Source organism: Glandiceps talaboti, chromosome 13, assembly GCF_964340395.1.
Source record: "Glandiceps talaboti chromosome 13, keGlaTala1.1, whole genome shotgun sequence".
NCBI classification, from domain to species: domain Eukaryota; kingdom Metazoa; phylum Hemichordata; class Enteropneusta; family Spengelidae; genus Glandiceps; species Glandiceps talaboti.
The window spans coordinates 7163513-7189214 of NC_135561.1; the positions used below are offsets into that span (position 1 = coordinate 7163513).

The following is a 25702-nucleotide window of genomic DNA, read 5'->3' on the forward strand; positions in this document are numbered from 1 at the left end:
GACAACCACCAAACCTAAAAGAAATTTACATGTATAATTTAAAGCCAAACTAGAAAATAACTTGAATCGGGTTGACAGGAAAGCAGGTGCCTACAGTCCCTGCAATAATATGCAAAAATATGCAAATCCATAAAAAAAGACAATCACTAACCTTTTCACTGGTAGATCTCAACCTTCATTGGATAATTAACTTGTAACACCCGGAACCTGCTTTATTTCATTACCTACACCAAGTTTTATACATAATTTACTATACGTACTACTTCAATTCCATTTATACTACATGTACATGTTTTTTATCTGTTTTGCATCCATGTTACAAGGGCTGTGTTACATGGACGCTATCTGTAGCCACGATACAGTTATACGTTCACCTAGAAAGTTTAGTTGTATTTTTAACATTTATGGACATTTGATTAAAACTATGTATTTCTTCTCGTTGTTAAAAAAGACACGAGTGTATAACAATTGTATCAAAGACTCCATAATGAAATAAAACTTGTGACATTTATCTAACTTGTGATTCTTGTTTCAAATTTCGAAAAAGAGATTACAAGTTGTTGTTGAAAACGCCGTGTCTCAACTTCTCTTTCTAGGAGAAGAGACTAAAAGTGAATGTATTTCCTACAACACAGTCTATATTCAGACGAGGTATTGACTCTCAAACTAGTCATGATGACAACTTGGCATCGAATCATCTATAGCACCAATTTCTAATCTCTTGAGATTCGATGCAGGATAACACGAGAGAGAGAGAGAGAGAGAGAGAGAGAGAGAGAGAGAGAGAGAGAGAGAGAGAGAGAGAGAGAGAGAGAGGGGGGGAGGGAGGGAGGGAGAGAGAGAGAGAGAGAGAGAGAGAGAGAGAGAGAGAGAGAGAGAGAGAGAGAGAGAGAGAGAGAGAAACTCGATGAATGATAACACTAGGGAGAGATCTTGAGTTTCGATGAAGCATAGCACTGGACTCCTCTCAAACTGTCTACATCCTTGTATTAGAACTGATTGTTTATTTGCATCTGATTTGCCTTAAACAGTTTGGTGTCAAAGGTCAATCTCGAATCCTGACCAATCCCTTTAGACAGGCCACCTGACACGTGACATTATTACAATTTCATAATCCACAACCACGGCTATACATCCGATGTGATAAATCCCACTTGTTTACACATTCGAACATATAATGAACATTGACAGAGCCGAAAAGTTCCACTACTTTAGACCATATGCACACAGTTGTCTATGAGAACCCCCCACGAAATGTTGTGAAGGCCAGTAAAGTGGAGGGTTTATGCTTTTAGTCGAGAGATTGGTTATCTGATTCGATATCCACGTTGGCATCCAGACTACATTGTATATTAGCCTAGAATCTAGGCTTGTTGACTTTAATAAGGTGGTGATCAGAATGTGACTAGCCTAGAGACTGGTCGTCTAATCTATGAATCGGAATGATAGCTAGATTTAATACTTTGATACGTTGTACGTGTCTCATTCTTGATGTTGGATAGAGAACGAGTGTAGTGGCACCATATTCACTTTGAATTTTTAGCGTAAAATGGCTGTAACATACAGGTACACCACAAGCCTCTTTACGGTACCGTCCGAAACGTACCCGCCAAATATGTGTTCTGGCCTGCGAGAATGCCCGGCGAGAATGAGTAGTTTTCTACAAAACGCCATACCATACTAAATTAATGTCATTATCCTTCAACCATTCTTCGAGAGATTGAAGCCGCATGCGAAGTTTGTCCCTACAATATTGGCGATACTTTGCTCTCGGTTATCGACCCCTTCATTGAAACTAGGACAAGTTTAATTGACGTTTGACGATAGAGAAGGTGGGGTGACCTTCCATTCACAGTAAACTAAAGATTATTTTGTTTGTATATGTGGTATGGAGTAGTGTGTCCAGGTGATGGTACGTGTAGGGCACATGAATCGTCAACATGTTGTCCACATGAAGAACTCTGAAAACCACGTGATGTGAGGCCACATTATTATGTGTGGTTGGCGTTTATGTATCGTCTGAAGGTCGCTATGTTGACCAATTTTTTTAAGTGAAAAAAACAGGATATGTTGGTTATACTTCCGTGATCTAGTTACTGGTACCAATAGTTCTCAACTCCCACAAACCAGTTTTGTGTACCGTGAAGTAACAGGACTATATGTTTTCGTGAACAAGTGTGCAAATATTCGAAAACAAAATTTGAGTAAACTGATAATATTTATCACCATAGTGATGAGCATTACATGTTCCAGAAGAAAGTTACGTGTAAGAATTAGCTAAAAGTTGTAAACACTCCTTAAAACAATGTGTGTTTGAATAGTCTGGGCGGGAAACTTTCAAAGGTAGCTGAACGTATCAAATCTACATGATGATTTGGCTCTCAGCTCACAAGTGACTGGAACGAGGCCATAACTTAGTTTAATTTGATGGCCAACTTCTGAGTTAGACTGTCGACAGTCGTTCGTGCCTTTCTGCTACGTTTTATCTAAAACTAAAGTCGTTGCCTCGCTCCGATCCGGAGCAATACTATAACCACGTACTAATTAGCGAGTGCTGGAGGCACGAGCCTTCGACACTCACAGTTCGTGCCTTCTGCCGCAGTTCCTATCAGTACGCATTATCCAGTGCTATGGAGCGAGGCGACGACTTTGATTTAGATGAAACCTGGTACCTGGTACCCAACTGTTGACATACGGACGTCAAGTCATTGTACACACATGCCACTTATGGAATGTAAGAGACACTTCAGGTAGTCAAAATCATTGAATCGTTTCATAAAGTTCTGAGAAAAACTGGTAAAATAGGCAAATAGGCAAAAAGTTACAGCAGGTTTTACCCTGCATTTTTTTTAAAAAAATTGGTTAATTTTACACACATAAAAAATTACTTATCGTGACAGTTATAATGTTTTGGATGTAACTAACCAAATACAAATTGCACAAATTAAATAAATTTGGCATCTTTTATTGTCATTGGTATCACTGTATATACATGTAGCAACGACTATATGCTAACATTATCGAATCTTCTGAACCTGTAGAGAGAGATCGCGACGAAGGAGAGCACCATTAGACTAACCACGACATCGATATTGGTGTCATCCCATATTGCCAAAAAACAGCACAAAAGACATTCTTCGTAGAACCTTAAAATATCCTCCTAAGAACGAATATACCTGAAGAATAAAAAAATATTTTTTTTTAAACATCTCTGAATCTATGATTATCGTGTTCATTATCGTTGTAAAGGCATGTGTACATACATATAACCTACAATTTGTTATGACGTGTGTAAGTGTTTTATTTGATAGTTTCAGGAAATATTTCGAACACACCTGTCCTGTTAAGACAACAATATAAATTCCTTTATGTCCAGAAAGCCTTCTTAGCTCCCAACCAGGATAAAAATGCGTCCACGTCCGTCTCTTACACGCGTCATAACCAAACAACGTGGAGCTTCATGATCGGACTAATGATTCATGTCATAGCAACCAGACTTTAATATATACACGTGGATAACCCACTCCGGATATTCAACGAGGTGTTATGCCATAATGATCTATGAACTTTGTAACTTAATGAGGTCAGACTACACGTTATTATGTAAAGGCGAAACACACAAATATTGTGGGAGAGATATGTTGATGGATATAATTATTTCTGCAATTAATGGATTCATAATTCATAAATAGAAATTACTCTGGCCCAGTTCACCTCAACAAACGGCAATATCAACGATAACAAACAATGCCAAAACTATAATTCATACCATAAAAATATACACATTATCAGAACAACTAAGATTATTAGTCAATTTAGTATTTTTAAACGACTTTCTGAACAAATACTAACTTCTGAATAAATTAAACCTTCAGATAGGTAGTTAGGTGGCCAGACTCTCCTATGAACGAGATGAAAGGCCCTGTGTTTTAGCCTGTTTGCGGCGCTTGTGTAGTCGATAATCTATCGAGGATAATGATCGTAAGTATGGGACTCAGTCAACTATTGCTTGTTGTACTCCGTTTATTTCTCACAAGCGCCATAAACAGGCTAGGCTACAGGTGTTTTACTATTTACTCCTGAAGTAACACAGAGAGTGGTGATATGAAATAAATCCTAGTAAAAAATCCATATCAAATCTACTCTAGATCCTTATATAGTTATAAGTACTGAAATGCGGGAAAAAATCATATCAGAAAAATGATAGTCCAACAAATAATGGTCATATTCTAATAATAACTAATATGAATTCATTTTACATTATCAAAATATGTAGCTAAAGTGGTAGTCAGGATAGCTGAAATAGTGTAGTGACGTTAGTCCTTCAAGTCTACAGTTCTTAATCTACACATCCCTAAGAATATTCGCACCAAATTTGAGTTTAAGTATTTCGACCGAATTCGATTTTTATCCAAATCACACACCTGTGATGCGATCATTTTCCTTAGAACAATTTCCCAACTAAACGTTAAAAGTAATGTCCCCACCAAATACCACTGTTTACACAAGCAGACAGACAGACAGACAGACAGACAGACAGACAGACAGACAGACAGACAGACAGACAGACAGACAGACAGACAGACGGACGGACGGACGGACGGACGGACGGACGGACGGACGGACGGACGGACGGACAGACAGACAGACAGACAGACAGACAGACAGACAGACAGGCAGGCAGGCAGACAGACAGACAGACAGACAGACAGACAGACAGACAGGCAGGCAGACAAACAGACAGGCAGGCAGACAGACAGGCAGGCAGGCAGGCAGGCAGGCAGAACAGGCAGGCAGGCAGACAGGCAGGCAGGCAGACAGACAGACATATGCTTTTACCATGCCAAAACACTGAACATCAGTTCAGTTGTGCTTAAAAATAAAACAGTTTGTCATATAAACATAACATAGTAATATGTACGGTGGCTTTTTAGTGCCATTGGGTAATTTCCAACATTTTTACTTCTAGATTTCTCAGTTTATTTTCTATTTAATTATTTTTTCTAAACTAAAAATGCGTAAAATACAAAATCGAAAAGAAACAAAATGAAAAAGTCGGAAATTCAAAATTACCCAAAGACACTAACAAAACAAACTACCGTACATATGAGAATAACTCCCTTGTATTTGATACAATAGCACTACAGGCTTGTAATATCTTCATGTTTCTACAGACAATGTAACATCTTCATACCATGAACACGGCCAGTCCACGTGATCGTAATATCTTACCTTAAATGATGATTATCGTATGTTCATTGTAGTATCGAGTATCGCAGGACCATGTCTTTGATTAGTGGAATATTCTATGGGAAAACGGGAACAATGGGTGACTTTGGGAGGGACTTATCAGCAAAGTCTCCTTTCGATATTATGAAAACAATACAAAATATACGGTATATAAGCTCTATTTGGCTGGCTTGTTACTTTGCAATTTGAGTAACTGTAGTGTTAATATATAATGTACGTGTATCAACTTTGATCTCTTGAAAGATCCACCGAAATGTATCATTCTAATCCTCAAGTATCAAAGTATTACATAACAGTACAGCTATTTCTGGTTGCCTGTGTTTTGACATCGTTTAGTTCAGAAAGGCTACAGGTAAGAACAATATGTCTTCTCATCAGATAGGCGCCAAGGTTGTAACATTAACTTTTGGGTAAATTCATTTAGTATCGTGAATTGTCTCCGTGTAGCAATAATCATTCATTTCTCATTCGAATGGGAAACGAAGTATGCGTTGTTCCAAAATTTGAATTCACAGAATTAAGTTTGGCAGGGAGGGTGTTTTTAAACCCCACTTCTTCGTGACGTCTACAATGCATGGTTTTAATGTCAAATTTGACTTTCATAATCGTGTGATTTCAAAAAGAGATAATGTTACCGGTGTGCCATTATTCTTACGTTACTAAATATTTCCTTATTTCACAAGGTTACAGGTATTTTGAGATCTTCTTTTTTAAGAAAACTGGATGGGCTGGGTACCAGAATAGTTTTATTTCCTGATTTTGACTTCCGGTACCCGATTTTGAAACGAATTGAACAAATTGTTTTAACAAACAAACATCAAATTTAGTCTATCTTTCACTTGCTAGGAACTGACAGCTGGCGGTTATTATAGCCACCGCGATGGCTACCGATACGGAAGAGGCTACAACTTTAGCGGGAGAAGACACACCAGACGACGAGAAAATCAACCTTGAAAACGGCGTGGTACACTCCGACAGTGAAGAAAAGGAAGGAGTTGTCGTTACCGTAAAAGATGATGAAGAAGAAGACGACGAAGAAGAAGAAGAGGAAGAAAAGCCGATTGATCCGTTCGCTGCCATACCGAATTTACAAGATAATACAGTAAAGTGGGGAGGTAGGTTCCCTTTTTTTCTTGATGTTTGACCATATTTTGCCCATATCCATATCAGCAAAGAACTTCAGTTTTCCTTGCACGTCCTGGTAAAAATTAATCCCAGACGTTGTACACGGATAACGATTTCTGTAGTACGAAGCTTGACACGATCTTGTAAAGTCATGACATAACTTGTATGATCTGAAACAATTTAATATAAATGACAGTACTGTATTTTCGGCTTTACTGTACCATCAATTAATAAGATTTGGTACATTTGGGATGTCAATCAGTTTTACATCGCGATTACTATTAACAATACAGAATATGTAAAGTTTTGGATTGAATCTCGCCAGCCAGTTAAACAATGAACTTTGATAGTGACTAAACGTGGCACTGTTCAACCTATGTAGCAGTTTAATCAAACAACATGCTTTTTAGATGAGTTGTTTGAGATTTTTTCTTGTAACATTTTGTCGTTTCTCGATATCTTTAGACTGAAATCATAGAAAAATCCTTACGGATTAAAAAGGTGTGGGTGTGACCAGATGTGGCAAATGAAACTGTTCTCAAAATATATGGAGATATAACTTATTTACCTTTCCCCCACAACCTTGATAAATGTATATAAACTATTATTTCCTGTTGCTATAGGAACATGTTGGATAATTATTGTCCGGGTTGAGGCCCTAACCCGGACTCGTCGTTCTTTACTCTACCCGATCTGCTAAACTTGGCTTTTTCTTCAGATGATGTTTACCTTCCCTAAGGGGAGGTAAAGTTGGCGTTTTGTCTGTCTGTGTGTATGCTTGTGCGCCTGTGGTAGAGTACATACATTTATAGTAGCAAAGTGCGTTTGTTTTATTTTATTTTTGTATGTACGATTTCATTTTACTGAGTTATTTGCATGATTGGTGATCATGACTTCAGGTAATTAGACATGAATACAAAGGCAGAACTTTATACAAATCGGTATACGCATTTCTTTAAAAGGTGCATAAAGTTTGTTAATGAAGGTTTTGCTTTCAATAAGTCATTTGCATAATTTATTGATTATGGTAATTACCTAAAAATGCAATTATCTTTAAACTTCATATACTACTACTGTTTTGATGACAATCATAAACCCGCATTTGTTCTATAATTTTGGATACTGTAGCTTTGTGTTTTTAAGGAATCATTTCCATAAGTGGTGATTTTTTGTAATTAGGTACTATTCATATTTTTGTACTTCATGCAGTGTTTGAAGGAGTAACAAACGGATTGCATTCAGTTTACATCTGGCTGGTGTTCGGGTTTCAAAATGTTAATAGTAGCTAATAAAACACATACCTTGTTTTTCATCTTTTTGCCCTCAACTTCTCGGAGTTATGGCACGACATGCATTCTGCGCATGCCACCTTCGAAAGAATCTGAAATCTCGATTTTTTTTCACAATCTTCGACATGCTACAAAATTTATAAGCGTATAAATTTTCTTTTCTTTTTTAAAGAACTAAGTTGTGGTGGAAAAGTGAAAAGGGTATTGATCGACTGGATTGGAAAATTTCTCCTGGTGTCTTTTTGTCTTTATATGTTCCTCATTGCTTTGGACTTGATGGGTGATGCTTTCACTGTTCTTGGTGGTACCGCTGCTGGCGCTGCAATGAGTGATAGTGAACTTCTGAACAACCCAATCAGCGGCCTCATGATCGGTGTCCTAGCAACAGTACTACTCCAAAGTTCAAGTACGACTACATCCATCATCGTTTCCATGGTAGCAGCTGATAGTAAGTAATAAGATGCCTACTAAGGTATCTCGCCTGAAATTTTGAGGATGAGTTCTTTGAGTACAACACAAACAATTATAATTAAGTAATACTAAATTCTTAAATAGTGAAGCGTTCCCAAATGTATAAATGTAATTTACAAAAGTGTCCACTGATTTAAAGACTTTTGATGAGAAGTACGAGAAGGAGAGGAAACGCTGTGATAACATGAAGTAGTACAGGTGTGTGTGTGTGTGTGTGTGTGTGTGTGTGTATGTGTGTGTATGTATATATGTGTGTGTATGTGTGTGTGTGTGTGTGTGTGTGTGTGTGTGTGTGTGTGTGTGTTAAAATGGCGATAATCCAGGGCTATCGTTACTTTATTCTCGGATTGTGGTTTCTCTGAGTTCTAAAATAACTTGCATTGACATTTCATTCTTGTTTTTCTTAGTTATTCAAGTAGAACAAGCCATTCCTATGGTAATGGGAGCAAACATTGGCACATCCGTTACAAACACTATTGTGGCAATGACTGGGATATCAAATCGTGATGAATTCCGACGAGCCTTCGCTGGGGCCACTATACACGACTGTTTTAACTGGTTATCAGTTTTGGTGTTTTTACCTCTAGAGGTTTTAACAGGTATGCAAAGTGTTGTCTCTCGCCATTAATAAATCCTGCACTTTCTTGCAAAATTACCGATATGAAGTAAAGTGTAAATAAGACGGGAAAACTTCGCCATATATTTCCAACTTGAAGTTTCCCAGGGGTATTTGAATAACTTTTGTGACAAAACAGTCTAGCGTTCCTCCATTGATTTGATATTCCAACTTGATGAGAGCGTCGCTGAGAAAGTGATAACATATATGACTGTACACGTGGGAACTTTTGTCGCTCCATAGTGACTAAAAATACACATACAAAGTTTCTAAGACGACCACGTCTTAAGTTGACCAAATCGATACTCGGTGAAGATTCTAGTACAAGTAATCACTTTTATTTCAAAATATGCCTTTTCTCAATCGGCTATGTGTACTTATTTTTTTTATTTCCCCTCAGGTTACCTATACCATCTCACAACCGCTATAGTTTATGGCGGTGATCTAGAAGGAGGTTCTTGGGAAGGATTCGATTTCTCCTTCACACAACCAATTGTACAATATATCATCAAGGTAAGAGAGATTAACCTTTGAACTATCAACTTTGAACCCTTGATATTTGCAAAAAAGCTTTAGTAGATTGTGAGATGTATTGCGTATGTAACTTAGATGATGTATCAAAAGACGATGGCGGATTCTGAACCAGATTATATCACTTAGATATAAAAAGTATACCACACCCGTCTAAGCTCAGAGTCACATAACAAAAATCGCCGTTTTTTCGTCCTTTTTGTTCATAGTATCGTATTGTATCGCTTTATTTTCACTAATGTGTGAATAATAAGCGTACAATTACAGACACACGTAAAGTTTTAATAGTGAAGGACTTGATAAATAGCTCTAACAGAGCTAATGAGACGTCTTGCTCAGCCTGAGCCACTATACAATTTTAAGTGAACAATATTACACTCGGCAAGAATATATTGAAAAATTTACAAATCTGAATATCATTTGCATAACAGTTAATCAAAACATACTAACATACACAGTAACTCACCTCAGAGCTGTATGTTTTTATATATGTTAATTTTCAAAGCGTGTTTTCAGAAGTGTTGTAGTGCCATAGAATAACAGTCGGACTGGAAATTCGGTTTTGTCAGAGTAGTGGCTGGACGCCATATTATTACAACCCGCAACGTTTATGTCTCACACAACAATGACATGATTAATTAGGGGTATAGCTAGTTCGGAGTTATCAAATTTGAAAGGTATAAATATATCGAGATTAAGTTGGGCATATGGGTTAGTAATTAATGGAATTGCATCTGACAAAAAATGTAATAATGTTTCCGAAATCATCAAACATAACTTTGGCAGGAAAATGTAACCCAATAATTTAAAATAAAAACTAGACAATGGGAAACAACGTGAAATGAACTAACACATTCTTAGTTTGGGAAAGAAAAACAACAACAACAACGACGACGACGACGACGACGACGACGACGACGACGACGACAACAACAACAACAACAACAACAACAACAACAACAACAACAACAACACTAATAATTAATTTGTCATCCTCAGATTGATAAAGGGGTTGTTACTGACATTGCACTGGGGATTACTGAACCTGGAGAGGAAAGCGTTGTCCAAAGATGGTGTAATACCTCGGATGTGTACTACCAAGATGACGTCATCAGAGAAATCAACGGTACTAATCTTACAGTCACTGAGGATGTGTATAACTACACTGTCTACTATGAGAGATGTGAGTATATTTATGTATTTGAACTCGAGAATAGAATAGACCGGGGATGGGATGGGATGGATGGGAAGGGGTGGGGTGGGATGAGATGAGTTGATGAGATGAGATGAGATGAGATGATTATTTCATTCTTTCTTTCTTTCCAGGTAACTGTCTGTTTTCGATGCCTTGGGCTGATAACATAAGTGATGCCGTTATAGGACTCATATTGTTGGTATTCTCAATCTTCGTACTCTGTTGCGCTTTGGTTTCCCTGGTCAAGATCTTGCAGAGTATGCTACGTGGACCAATCGCACGTGCACTAATGAAATGGGTTAACGCAGATTTCCCAGGCTACTGTGCATATTTTACCGGTTACGTTGCTATTGTAGTAGGTGCACTATTGACTATGATGGTCCAAAGTAGTTCCGTCTTTACTTCCACCATAACGCCTTTAGTCGGAATAGGCTTTCTGTCTTTAGACCGTATGTATCCACTTACCTTAGGCGCCAACATAGGAACAACGCTAACTAGTTTCATAGCTGCATTTGCAAGCAGCGATTCTATTGATTTCATAGAGGGTGTGCAGATTTCACTCTGTCATTTGTTTTTCAATATTTCTGGTATTCTTCTTTGGTATCCAATACCATTTATGCGCAGACCACCGATTGGGGGCGCTAAATTCTTAGGTAACACAACAGCAAAATATCGCTGGTTTGCTATTTTTTATCTCGTTACTCTGTTTCTGCTACTGCCATTAAGTGTGTTCGGACTTTCTGTACTCGGCTGGCAGTATCTTGTAGGTGTTTTAGTACCTGTAACAGTACTTGTTATAATCATAGTTATTATCAATCTTATGCAAAAATATTGCTCTAAAGCTTTGCCCAAAAAAATGAGAACGTGGGACTTTTTGCCCAAATGGCTGAATTCGTTGGAGCCCTATGACAATGCCATCTTCAGTTGCCGAAACAAATGCAAATGTTGCAAATGTTGCGCTGGTTCTGATTCAGATTCAGATTCGGATACAGAAGCGGACGATGTGAATGATAAAACAAATCTGAATCACGATGATATCGAAATGGTGGTCAGTGGTGCGCATGCGCATGAAAACGAAGTAAATACGAAGGATGAAAAGGTTGACGAAGCTTCGAAGTAATATTGTGACGTCACGATTGAAGAGGACTCTACACCGTTGCTATGTGCTATATATATTAGATTTGGAATTAAATTCATGAGTGGCGTCAGTTTTAATGAACCATATGACTCGATTGACACAGAGTCAAAGTTAACAAAACATCATATATATATATATATATATATGGATACAATCGAAGTAGAGACAACGAAATCGCTCTCAGTTTCTTGCCATGGAGCAATGGGTACAAGAATACAAGAAAAGTTGATTCCATGTATCACTGACGTCAGAGTGTGAAACTAGAACCCAGAGACCTACACATTTCAGCATATGCTCTGTTGGTGGACACCTTGCTATTGAGTATGTGAAGGGAATTATTAAAAAAAAAGAATCTAGGAGATTTATTTTCGCAACCCTTTTAGACCGAAAAAAAATTCATTTATTGCAATGTGACATTTTGATACATTGTACACAGTTCACGTTTGAAAATGATGGAGTACATTCCTGCATTTCTTTTGTAAATATTGCATAATACGTGGGTGGCAAACTTGCGTAATAGTTTTCGTTAAGTTAGCGCTGTGATAGTATGATTAGTATTGTGATAGTATGATAAGTACTGTCATATATAGCGAATACAACTTGACTCTTTTTATAATATGCAAAGAAATGAGCTTTATCTTCCAGTGGCCCGAGCTTAGTGTCGCTATAGTAACCAAGAAGAGAGCAACAGGGGCCAGAGTAGTCTGAAAGGTCCAGTCGTTGGTGGAGCTATTACATAAAGCGGAAATAACGACATGATCTTTCACACTAGGATCAGAGTAAAACTTAATATACTTCTTCCATATTACTTTAAATGAATTAAGAAATAGTTTATGTAACATCACTGTATTGGGAGAAGTCTGTTGAACAAATTTAAACAAGATCATGATCATTTATCCTCTAAAAAGCCATACCCCAAACAGGGTCAAGTCACGTATTCGCTATAACAGTACTAATCATACTATCACTAAATGATAACCTACAACGTATTTTACGACAATTTGCTATTCGCAATTTAAGTTTCTCCGAAGCATGGTTCTACTTAGCTGCAATAATTGTAGCATCTTGTTGCGGTTTTGAGGGCTTTTCCGTCTGTTTTGGTGATTTTTAAGTTTTAGTGTTTAGGTGCGGGTTAAACACCAAAACTTAAAAAGTCACCAAAACAGACGAAAAAAATCTCAAAACCACAATAAGACGCTACAATTATTGCAGCTAGGTTCTAATGTGATTGATGTACATATGTAACCACACTGGTGGCTATCAAATGAGTAACTATAAATCAATATGACGAGGTTGAACGAGAATGTCGAGTTGACCGACACGATGGGGGGGGGGGGCATACTTCTCACTCATCAAAATTGCACTGAAACATTTTAAAAGTATGAGTAAGTGGCATTTTCTTTTAAAAATAAAAACCCAATAGACGTTTTAAAACAATGTTTACTATTTATTCATATAAGTTGACTTTTAGTCAAAAATGGCGACGATATCATTGTATACATTCATTTATTATATTATGACAATAAAATAAAAATCCGTTTATGCTAATGTATGTGTGCGTTTATTGAATAGGTCACAATGGCAAGTGAGAGTGGGAAAGCATAAGGATCGTATGGATGATGAAATACACCAGCTTGGGGTTCTGGGTATAGTATATGTACGTCATGGCCAGGCATTGATATGCAAATAATCTTAAAACACAAACGCAAAACACATGCACATAGGCAGTCACACACACACGCACACACACACATACATACATACACACGCACGCACGCACGCACATACGCACGCACATACATACATACATACATACATACATACATACATACATACATACATACATACATACATACATACATACATACATACATACATAAATACACACACAGAAACGTACGTACATACATGCATACACACAAATACAGGCATAAATGCATACATACAGACAGACAGACAGACAGACAGACAGACAGACAGACAGACAGACAGACAGACAGACAGACAGACAGACAGACAGACAGACAGACAGACGAACAAACAAAACAAACAAACAGACAGACAGACAGACAGACAGACAGACAGACAGACAGACAGACAGACAGACAGACAAACAAATGTATTATTAATTTAATAATTTGATAACTCAATGGTCATTGATACATTGCAACATGTGTCGGAAATTCTTGAAAAAAATAAGCACCAGTAAATTTCAGTGTTCTTGCTAAATGTTGACGGAGATGAAGGTCTTGTAAAATTGCATGCAGCTCAGTAAATCCCATTGATTTGCCTTCTCATGGACGATATATGTTTACCCAAATATTAATTCTGTACAAGATCTATCATAATATGTAATAGGTGTGTAAATCTGAAGAAGCCCCACTTAAAGTTTTTTTAAACGTAGACTGAAGGACTTGGCCTTTTAACTCGTCAGCTACCAATCTCATGTCTATGTCTCCCAAATGATTCCCCACTCTAGTTGTGGTGACTGTAGTCCTTACGACAATGTTTAAACTCACACTAATTACATGACATTCAAATGACTACAGTACTTTAAGTCGGCAAGATTGTTGTTAAAATAGCAATAAGCACCAGTTTATAAAAAAGGAAAATACAAAAGTCATTTCATTGTCGACACAATATCTTACTCTTTTTTTTATATAATACTGTTTGTCTTCAATCCTGTATTGAATTATATAGGCCCGGGCCCATATCCACCATCTCTTGTTTCTTTGACGTTTCATTTCCATCGTCTACCGTTTTTGAATCTCGGCAACATCTACAACACTTGCAAAAGATGCGAGTTTTACTGATCAACCTGTCCAATGGTTCAAGGGAATGCATCCAAAGAGGCAAGGAATCCCAGGTGTGAAGTTTCTTTGGAAGACAACCCGGAGCTTTGCTTTGAAGCACATTAATGATGATAATAACGATGGCGATGATGGCTATCGGAACGGTGAATCCTACCATGTATTGCCAGCCAGCGAGTGAGAGACCAAACACAGCGCCGGGGATAAGAAAGAACACGATGATGAGGTAAAATATTCCGAACCATCGGTACTTCGCCGTCGTGTTGCCCAGCTGCTTAGCGAGAAAAATTGGAAATCGTCGAAGGATTGGAATCGGATACCAGATCAGGATTCCTGAGATATTGAAGAATAGATGGCAAATTGCAATCTGTAGCGCTTCTGCAAAATCTTTAGCATCTGCATTGGCTAAGGCAGCCAGTAACCCTGTTATAGTGGTCCCAATGTTAGCACCAAGGGTTAACGGATACGCTCTCTTTAAAGACACCACACCAACGCCGATGAGAGGAGTCAATGTAGACGTAAATATAGAACTGCTCTGTAGTACCATAGTCAGTCCAGCCCCGACAAGGATGGCGAGGTATCCTGTCAGGAATGACAATTTCCCAGGAAAGTTGGCATTGACCATTTTCTTTGTTATCCTGGCTACACTTCCCTTTAACATTGACTGTAACAATTTGACAATTAATATAAGACAAGTCATCATTATTGTCAAAGAAATCAGTAAGAGTATTACACCAGTCACACCATCAGTCAAAGTAGAGCTGGCAAATAGATGATTACCTAGAAAGAAAGAAAGAAAGAAAGAAAGAAAGAAAGAAAGAAAGAAAGAAAGAAAGAAAGAAAGAAAGAAAGAAAGAAAGAAAGAAAGAAAGAAAGAAAATAAATGAGTTATTTCACATGAATCAATAGCTATAGCTACGCGGCAATGACTGTCTGAGTAAAAGCCTGTCTAAATGTATGGGATTATATTCGTGGTAGTAGTTTGGTATTTGGCAGTAGGAAGAAAGTCTCTTCATTCTGTTTATATCTCTACTCCTCGTCATCACTCTCTCTCTCACTCTCTCTCTCTCTCTCTCCCCTCTCTCTCTCTCTCTCACTCTCTCTCTCTCTCCCTCTCTCTCTCTCTCTCTCTCTCTCTCTCTCTCTCTCTCTCTCTCTCTCTCTCTCTCTCTCTCTCTCTCTCTCTCTCTCTCCCTCTCTCTCTTCTCCTTTTATCACACTCTAGCGAGAATACTTGCCAAACATGATGGAGAACAGAATAGAATGGGTGAAAATGTCTAAAAAATAACAGTAGTAGTAGTAGTAGTAGTAGTAGTAGTAGTAGTAGTAGTAGTAGTAGTAGTAGTAGTAGTAGTAGTAGTAGTAGTAGTAGTAGTAGTAAAATGACCAATTGAAATGCATGGAATTTGTATTTGTACTTACATCGGTCAATGTAAATGGTGTAATTCTTCACTTCTTCCAACATTGTTACATTCGTACCATTAACCATTCTAGTCAAGTTCACCTCCATGTATACATCTTCAGTTTCGCACCATCTTTTTACCAAACTAATCCCGTCTGAGTCGATTTCTCCAGCTGCAATACCGTTGATCAGCTTCTTATCAAGCTGGAAAAATAGGATGATGATTATGTTATTTGTTGATATTCAGAATATTGATACATAAAATACTTATTGTCAACATGTGCCATCACTGGTAATACAACTTTCACCATCACCACCATCACCACCACCACCACCACCATCACCACCACCACCACCACCACCACCACCACCACCACCACCACCATTATCATCATCATCATCATCATCATCACAACCGACATCACTGTCGTCGTCGTCGTCATCTCCCTCTTCCTCATCATCATAAAAAATTATGTCGGTGGTGGCGGCGGCGGTGGTGGTGGTGGTGGTGGTGGTGGCGGCGGCGGTGGTGGTGGTGATGATGATGATGACGATGATGATGATGATGATGATGATGATGATGATGATGATGATGATGATGATGATGATGATGATGATGATGATGATATAATAACGCATATTATTTTTTTTAAACTACCTGAATAATCAAGTCAGTTAAAGGTTTGGTGATTGCTTTCAGTATATCAACGTCTAAATCTTCATTGGCATTAGCATCTGTATTACCAATGATAGCACCACTCAGTCGATATAGATAACCAGATGCGACCTCTAGTGGCAGGAGAATGATCACTGCCAACCAATTAAAACAGTCGTGTACAGTAGCTCCAGCAAAGGCTCGACGAAACTGCTCCCGATCACCAACTTGGCCAATAGATACTATGGTATTGGTTACCGATGTACCAATGTTAGCCCCCATCACGATAGGGATGGCTTGTTCTACGCTAAGCACTGAAATACAAATATACAACAATATTCAAACTAAAAGAACAGCTACTGTTCATCATCATCATCAAAACCATCATCATCATCACCACCATCATCACCACCACACCCACCAACACCACCACCACCACCACCATCCCACCTACCCCACCACCACCACCACCACCACCACCCCATCATTACCACCACCACCACCACCACCACCACCACCACCACGTTTATCCAACACCTTGTTTCAACTGAAGATTTTTAAGGATAAGGAAATGTCAAAAAGTACACTACTAAAGTATGTTTTGTTCATTAACTTCAGATTTGCTACCTTGCTCATTGTGAATCGTTAAGAAATGACTGTTAACATAGTTAAGAAAGTAACGCACTTCAATGCAGGGAAAACGCTATATGTTTAAAAGTAAAGTATTAAGAAAACAACATTAAGAGTTTGGACTTCACCAAATAATATAAAACATCCCAACAAGTCCTGTATGTTAGATCCACGGTATAATACAGTACAATGACACAATACAGTCTTGAATAGGGAAAAGTGCATATTTTCATATACTTACAGATTAGGTGATAGCAAACATTGATATGAATCATACTTACGGTCTGCTGCTACCATGGTTACAATGAGTGAGGTACTTGTACTTGAACTCTGTACTAAGACAGTTATTATGACACCAATCATTAATCCAGCCAGGGCATTATCCAATATTTCACTGTTCGATATGGCCTCACCAGCAGCCGTACCCCCTAGGAGAGTGAATGCTGATCCCATCACATCCAACGAACAAATAAACATATAGAGCAAACTAAGCAATATCAGAAGCTTTGTGGAGCCGATTGCAACACGTTTAATTTTTCCGCTGGTAGATAGTTCTGTAATAAAGAAATACATTGGCATGTGAAGAACAGGGTCTCTTTATTTGACCGATGAATGGGGCGCCCCGACATGGCATATTTCACAACATAGGGTCTCTTCAGAACATTATATTGCCATTTATTTACCCGCCAAAACTTTAATACATTAACAAGATCAATGATTTTCTTTAAAATTTCGTCACAACTCTTATTCATACATATAAGTGGCACGATTATATCTAGATTCAACAGTTTTTTACTTTGTCATTTTAACAGACAGACGGGAAGACAGACAAGACAAGACATACAGACGGGAAGACAGACAGACAGACTGACAGACAGACAGACAGACAGACAGACAGACAGACTGACAGACAGACAGACAGACAGACAGACAGACAGACAGACAGACAGGCAGGCAGGCAGGCAGGCAGGCAGGCAGACAGACAGACAGACAGACACTTTCGAAATCTCCCATGTCTATAACACGACTGTTGTACTAAAAATATTCGACAAATGAAAATGATTTAAATAGAGATATGACCCCAAATTGACCTGTTGAATTGATCCAGTTCAGTTGTTTACTTTTCCTGCTTGTAACATTCTGTTCGTCAACGGTCTGATGTCTACAATTGTTAAATCTAACGGTCTAAGAATCTAAATGCCAAACGGGTGATTTTGTCTTACCTGACCATGGTGTTCCTGTATCTAAAATCAAATCTTTGGTGATATCATACGGATCCTTGTCTTCGGTATCTATGACGTCATCGTATTTTGGTGGTTGTTTCGTTTGTTCTCCGTCAGGTATAGCAACCACAGTCGCTGCCCCGACCTCTTGAAGTTCACCGGCATCTTCTTCTTCGTCGATGAAATCAGCCTGTGATGCCTTGTTTTCATATGCGTACAGTGACATGTCAGTATTTATTTCTTACTGCGTCTATAATAAGTAAACAAAATGACAATGCTAGACAACTGGAAGACCTTGAAAATAAATCACATAAATGCAGTCTAGATCACAATAAGTTTTCAACTGTCACTTTTTTGGTTCATACATACTAACAGGGTTTTTTTTATAATTTTTTTTTCACGAAACTTTGTTGTTTATACTGCCGATATTAAAGATTTCGTCATTGTTGACTTCAGTGCGTAATAAACATGGAAACTGTACGAAATAACAATAAATTAAAAGTGAAGTATTTGAAATGAAATGTGAAGCTTACATGAAGTGATTTTTATGAGATAATGTTGTAACTTTAGGCATACTAATTTCGTTTGTTTTGTTTTGTGATTTGTATTATTAGCGTCCAGATTTTTAGCTATTGAAATATAAACTGCTTCTCTGTGACATCGTAGGAACCACTGTCCTCTTTATGGTAGCACTACCACTGTCCTCTTTACGGTAGCACTACCACTAACTCCACACTCGTCAGTCAGATGTGGCATCTTTATAACCTTCAATTCTATAAACATAAATAATTCTCTGTTTGAGAGACTGCAAACACAATTTGTACCTAACAATCATTGTATCTATACCCAGTGCGAAGCACGGTTATCTTCTAGTGTCCATGAAGTGACAGTTTCACGTGTCACGCTGGAACCTAGTCCTGCTATTAAGTAAGTCGGGACATGGAGTAGAATAGGAAGGATCCTTGTGTTTCTACCTTCATGGTTGGGAGTCGATTCTGACATTGTAATAGAGTCTCGACTTATACGTCGTCTTCAAGCAAGTTTAACTTCAACCCATTTTCATTGAAACACATGTATCAGGTCAACACCTCGAAAAAACAACAACGTGGATTTCTGTCTACGGATTTACATTTATGTATTGGTAGTAAGACAACGTTGTACACTATCATGTATTTTGACAGTACGCGTACGTCTCAGAAGATTGTAAAGGTGTCCAGTTCAGGGTAACTAGAAACTGTTAATTACAATTGTAAATTGTCTACATTTTATTGCACTCTGTAAAGTTTAATTTTGTCTGTCAAATGAATCATGTTAAAGTCGTGTTTCAGGTTAATAATTAAAAAATAAGGACGCTGATGACGTCAACAGGCTACTCTAAAAGAGCGGGAAAAATAGTCACACGAAGGTCGAAAAATACAGATGGCACTGTAAATGTACTGAAAACATGTTTGTTTTTTCTGGTTTCTTTCCAAGAGACTGACGTAGGTGATTAAGATAAATTATTTTACCTGACCAACTAACTCTCTTCTACTTATGAAGCAAAAAGTTTTTTGTCTATCAGACAAAATGTACACAAATGTAGATAGTACGGTTTTGGTTCTAAATTCTGTATAGCTGCAATAATTGTGGCGTTTGTCTTTAAGTTTATTTAGTTTTTTTTCTATTTTTGAAACACTGTTTAATTTTGCAGAAATGTTGATTCAGAAAGCGCCGTTATATGAAATATACTGAATAAAGTTCTTCGTCTTGTAGTGACCCACACCTCTTATAAGTGAACGAACATCGTTTGAAGAGTTTTAGAATGTCTGGCACCTCGAAACACAATCCGATTTCATGTGGCTGTCATGTCCTGTTCAACTAACCGGACTGTGTGTACGTGTGTCCTTGTGCTCAATTCACTTTAGACAAATATATATTAGGGTCTGAGTTTATGGCACTATAAATACTTTTTTCTATAGTGGTCTGATCTTATGGGTACATATTAACAAGAATTACGTATATACACTTGGTGATTTTGATATCTGTCAATTAGTATTTCATAACTAAAAACGATAGTTAAACCATATTATATCTACGATTCATACAGTCATAATTTTCGTTAATGTTCAAATTCTAGACTTGTAATCTTCCTATACCACACTAGTGTCTGGATGCCAACGTGGTTTCTAACTTAGTAAAGAGTGGGTGGAGGTATAAATGGTAAAAATACTGTATAAGAACTAAACTAATACCGCACATCCAGCCACTACACATACACTACCATTTATCCAAAGTGATATCTAAATTGATATCTTTATGTGGTGACGTCAACAATATACACACAATTATTATCTTGGCTGTCAGACTTGGATATGGATATCTAGAATGGTTCGATGATGTCAAGCCAGCATGCCGAGTCAGATAGCCAAGTCTCTGGGTTAGTTAGACTGGCTTATAAGACTTGACATATACTGGCTGACAGTACATTCTGGTGACTGTCATTTTGAAACCAGACAGCCAAGTCTCTGTCTGGGCTATATGACTGTGTACAAATATATATATATATATATATATATATATATATATATATATATATATATATATATATATATATATATATATATATATATATATATATATATATATATATACAGATGGTATGGTTGATATAGTAACGACTTATCAATCGATGGTAATATAAATTCAAACATTTTGTCGCTGAATATAATCATATCGTAGGATAACACTCATTCAAGACTGTTACGTCTTCTTTACATACGGGATAGGTTAACCACCAAGCTAGTCGAATATGGTCGCTGAAAATGCAGTTATCAGACGTGAATTCCATTTCATTAATTAAAAAAAATAACGTTAAGAATTTTCAAGGTGGATACGCGGGGTTTATAGGAATGAAAAGCAACATTTTGATCATGAATATTACAGTTCACTTTGTGACTGTGGTCAGAGATGAGTGAACCTGCGCGATCACAGAAACAAGTGTAATTTTACCCCTTTCATATATAGTTGGCTAAATATGTCAATATCAACGATATTATCAACATTTTATCGTATTCTGATAGAACCAGTCTGAGACATGACTCGGGAAATAAATGCCTGTGATGTCACCGTAATGTACACATTTTTATGTCAAGATATCAAGACAGTTTTTACAAAAAGACTGTGACATAAAGCGATTATAATATTTTATTGTATTCTAATAGAAATATTCTGAGACATAACTCGGGAAACAAATGCCCGTGGGCGACATATGTCCAACACCGACAGTCCGGTTTGCAGACCCAGCGCACTAGCCAGAGCACATCTTTCTGCACATCATTCTCTTTATGATTTTTTTTTAAATGTATAATAAATATTTACTACATTTTTACTTTTTTAAAAAAAAAAAAATCAGCTTCGACACAGAGTACGTGACTCGATTCTGACAAAGAAAGGGAGATTTTCAGAATCGAGTCCCGACTTACTCCGTCTTCATACCATTCTTACTCGAACCTGTTGCCGATTGTTAATACATTACCAACGGAGCCGGAGGAAGTCGGGGCTCGATTCAGACAATGCCCGGTGGTGACAGTCCCAGGATGGGTGGGTACCCATGCTTGTTAGCGAAATTTCAAATGTACCCCTTTTCCCGGAATATTTCAATGACAAACATCCCCTTTTTAGTGAATCTGCGAGAAAATCACTGCAAAACACTCCCTTATTTCCGAAATCAGGGAGGTTTTACTAAATTTTACCTTCAGGGACACCTAATCCATACACTACACGTGTACACTGCACTGTCCTAATGTTTGAATAGACCTTCGTCGACCGTGACCCCCCGGGCCTTTCGGGAAGTTTCTTCCGAGAGAGAGAATACAAAAAAGGCATCCTCTACCCATATTCTCGGAGGGTGATCTGAAAAAGTACCTTTTTTACGATTCCACGGACATAGATGGCCAACGAAAAACACATCCTTTTCCGTGAAATTTCTGACAAGCATGCGTACCCGCTTCGTCTGGGACTGCCCGTGATAACCGGGTGACAATATGTTCCAACCAATTCTCCGGTGTCTAGAATCTAGTACCGTACTCCGTCTGCAAGCAGGACTGTATTGCCGACATCATTTGTCTTTGTACCCGTAGGGTTGTTACAAATGTAAGTCATATCAAGGTTTTGTTTTATCATGTTCGATACTGTTCGCATGACAGACGGTGTAAAAATGAATCACTAATATTAGAACAAATTAACTCGACACTTCCTTATGTCGGTTTCAACAAAAATAAATATATGTGAAATTTGTCGAAATTAGTTAAAATCATTTTGAGAAGTTCAGCTATCGAAGAACTAAGAAACGCATGAGAAAATTACAAGGAACAAATAAGAAACAAGTTCTACGTAGGAAATAAAATGTCCTGAAACTGGAGGCATGGATTCTAAGACTGTGGATGAAATGACAAAATATTTGATGTAGAAGTGCCAAAATACCACCAACATTACAATTTTGTGAATTTCTTTCTTATTAAACATTTTTGATCATTTGAATTCGATTTGAATTGAATTATATGATGAAAGACAAATTAAGAAAAAAAAAGACTGAATACTTTGTACACTTACCTCCTTCAGTGTAGAAAGTTGCTATGCGTGTCGGTACTTCTCAACTCTGTGGGTAGGATAGGTTCTACACCTGCTAAGGTGGTCTGAGTGGCTGACAAGACAAAGCGTACGTGTTATATTTCAATGTCATAAACTGTCGTTGTAGAACAAATATTGAAATTGGTTCATGTGGATACCATGCATGATAAATCTCAGTAAGCTATATACACGTGGATGTCAGTAGTCACCGCGATAAAAGCAGTGAGAGCCCAGTTGTTGACCTGATGTGTAACCAGTTCAAAACGACTAACTTATAGCATAGAGTTAACACCGAAGCATGAATGTTTGTTTTTTACAGTTTTATCAATGTCCTTGACTGTTCAGAAGGGTTTTCACTGTTTACTTCTTCCGTACATTACTTAGTTATATTTATGGAATATCATAAATTACATCATTATAGTTTATACCCGTGACGTAATATTTTAATGTCAAGAAATCAGGGTCATCTAGCCGCTATCTCTCAGGTGATCTCACGTCACATTCGCAGTGTCAAGAGAAAGCGTCATGTTGACAACCGGTGACTATATGCGGTTGGCATGTCGATTAGAAGGAGCATGGGTCAAATGGAGTCGTATCACACGATTCATTTTCAGTAGGCCTGGGGAGGAAATATAAATGTAACTATCCCAAACGGAAAGCAATTTTTATTGAATTCAGTACAGGAGGGAAAAAGATAAACAACTACGTGTCTAAGTAGTTGGCGGGGAGAGAGCCCGGGGGGACTACTCCCCATATTTGATGAGTATACGTATATGTGCCGCCATTTGGGGTGCGTTTTCTAAATGGAGTCAGTTGTTTCCGAGCTGAAGAGTCTAAAATGGGTCCACTTTGCATTATTTTCGATTTCACTTGGGCTAAAATGTTGTCCATTGTCCTTTACCAAATCATAACTTCCATTAATTGCCCCGAAAAATGTTGCCTCATAAGGAAATATATTTAGCTCTAAAATTTCATCTTGTAAAAACCCGTAATGATTCCGCCCTTATTTTTGATCGGGTAATAAAATATATATCAAATATATCAAAATCTAAAATGGGGTATTGGTCAAAATGGGTCTAAAATGAGGCCTTGAGTTTCTAGCACTGGCCACACACCCCTTCCAGAGCTGGCCACTGATACCGCCCCCAGGGAATGAGAAGTAAGATCGAGGGACTGGTAATCACTTTTTGGAGAACTTTGAGAAGAGGGCGTTTGATTTGAGGAAAAGTAGGAAGGCCAAATCAGTATGCATGGAGCAGTCAACAAAATGATGCCAACAAACAAAGTACGTCATCAGAAATACAGTTAGTAGAATGTTTTGACTAGTTTAGAATACTACAACATTTGTCGTGAAACACAGCAAAATGACGATTCTTTAAAAAGAGGTTATAGTCCTTAAAGGGGAACAAAAATAAGGCAGATGATTTCGTCATAGCTGAGATATGCCGTGTCGTTCCGCCCTCATCGGTGGGAGGGGTTGATCGATGTGTGAGGGCGCCCCATCACGGCGTAGCTTACAGACGACATTAGTTGATGTCAAAGAAGTCACAAAGGGCGTTGTCGACGTTCTCTCCAACGTCTATGTTTATAGAAAGACAGAAAAAACAGTCAAAAATAGACTACAGGTGTTACAGACTACAGGTATTACAGACTACAGGTGTTACAGACTAAGGTATTACCACAGGTACTCGAATCAATGTGTAGAAAAAAAATGTATTGTATATAAAATAAGTCTTATTTACATACATATTTTTTTTTTTAAATCATACACATTGATTCGAGTACCTGTGGGTATTACAGACTACAGGTATTACAGACTACGTGTATTACAGACTACATGTATTACAGACTACGTGTATTACAAACTACAGGTGTTACAAACTACAGGTGTTACAGACTACAGGTGTTACAGACTACAGGTATTACAGACTACAGGTATTACAGACTACGTGTATTACAAACTACAGGTATTACAGACTACAGGTATTACAGACTACAGGTATTACAGACTACAGGTATTACAGACTACAGGTGTTACAAACTACGTGTATTACAGACTACATGTATTACAGACTACAGGTATTACAGACTACGTGTATTACAGACTACAGGTGTTACAGACTACAGGTATTACAGACTACATGTATTACAGACTACGTGTATTACAAACTACAGGTGTTACAGACTACAGGTGTTACAGACTACAGGTGTTACAGACTACAGGTGTTACAGACTACAGGTATTACAAACTACAGGTATTACAGACTACGTGTATTACAAACTACAGGTATTACAGACTACAGGTATTACAGACTACAGGTATTACAGACTACAGGTATAATAATAATAATAATAATAATAATAATAATAATAATAATAATAATAAACTTTATTTAAACTCGATAGCCTCATAGGTAACAGCCTTTTTTCATGAGGGTCGAGAACAAAAAAGAACAATTAAAATACAATGACAGAAAAGGAGACTACATACAAATTGCAAAAAAAATGCAATAACGGCACAAAACGTCCAACAGACAAAATACAGACAGCAAGTGACAGAAAAAATACGACCATACTAAAAATTTACATTGTCATCTATGAAACCCTGAAAGTAATGTTTATGACACGCAATTTTGAAACTTCTAATATTAGTAATAGATCTTATTGCAGCCGGTAGTTGATTGTAGAGTGTAGGCGCTGCTACTCGAAATGATTCCTTACAAACATTTGTTCTGGCAAATGGGACAAGTAACGAGTGA

General features: G+C 37.7%; 2 protein-coding genes across 2 annotated transcripts; one reads left to right on the forward strand and one right to left on the reverse strand.

The window, feature by feature from the left end:
- Nucleotides 1-6130: 6130 nt before the first annotated feature.
- Nucleotides 6131-11597, forward strand: LOC144445012 (sodium-dependent phosphate transport protein 2B-like). Its single transcript, XM_078134562.1, has 6 exons — nucleotides 6131-6365; nucleotides 7837-8112; nucleotides 8543-8734; nucleotides 9152-9264; nucleotides 10282-10465; nucleotides 10609-11597. The coding sequence occupies exons 1-6, from the start codon at nucleotides 6131-6133 to the stop codon at nucleotides 11595-11597; spliced, it is 1989 nt and encodes a 662-aa protein (XP_077990688.1).
- Nucleotides 11598-14291: 2694 nt separating this feature from the next.
- On the reverse strand, nucleotides 14292-18561 carry LOC144445013 (sodium-dependent phosphate transport protein 2B-like). The gene is made up of 5 exons (XM_078134563.1): nucleotides 18336-18561; nucleotides 17394-17666; nucleotides 16486-16796; nucleotides 15848-16031; nucleotides 14292-15205 (listed from the first exon to the last, which is right to left on the reverse strand). Exons 1-5 carry the CDS (start codon nucleotides 18559-18561, stop codon nucleotides 14292-14294), a joined length of 1908 nt encoding a protein of 635 aa, XP_077990689.1.
- Between the last annotated feature and the right edge of the window lie 7141 nt (nucleotides 18562-25702).

Bases quoted from the DNA above. Each gene is read 5' to 3' on its own strand.
- LOC144445012 (XM_078134562.1), top strand. From the start codon at position 6,131: ATGGCTACCGATACGGAAGAGGCTACAACTTTAGCGGGAGAAGACACA. The intron at 6,366-7,836 runs GTAGGTTCCCTT...TCTTTTTTAAAG, and splicing joins TAATACAGTAAAGTGGGGAG to AACTAAGTTGTGGTGGAAAA. The intron at 9,265-10,281 runs GTAAGAGAGATT...TGTCATCCTCAG, and splicing joins TTGTACAATATATCATCAAG to ATTGATAAAGGGGTTGTTAC.
- LOC144445013 (XM_078134563.1), bottom strand. From the start codon at position 18,561: ATGTCACTGTACGCATATGAAAACAAGGCATCACAGGCTGATTTCATC. The intron at 16,797-17,393 runs GTAAGTATGATT...TTTGTATTTCAG, and splicing joins AACCATGGTAGCAGCAGACC to TGCTTAGCGTAGAACAAGCC. The intron at 16,032-16,485 runs GTAGTTTAAAAA...CTATTTTTCCAG, and splicing joins TAACTGACTTGATTATTCAG to CTTGATAAGAAGCTGATCAA.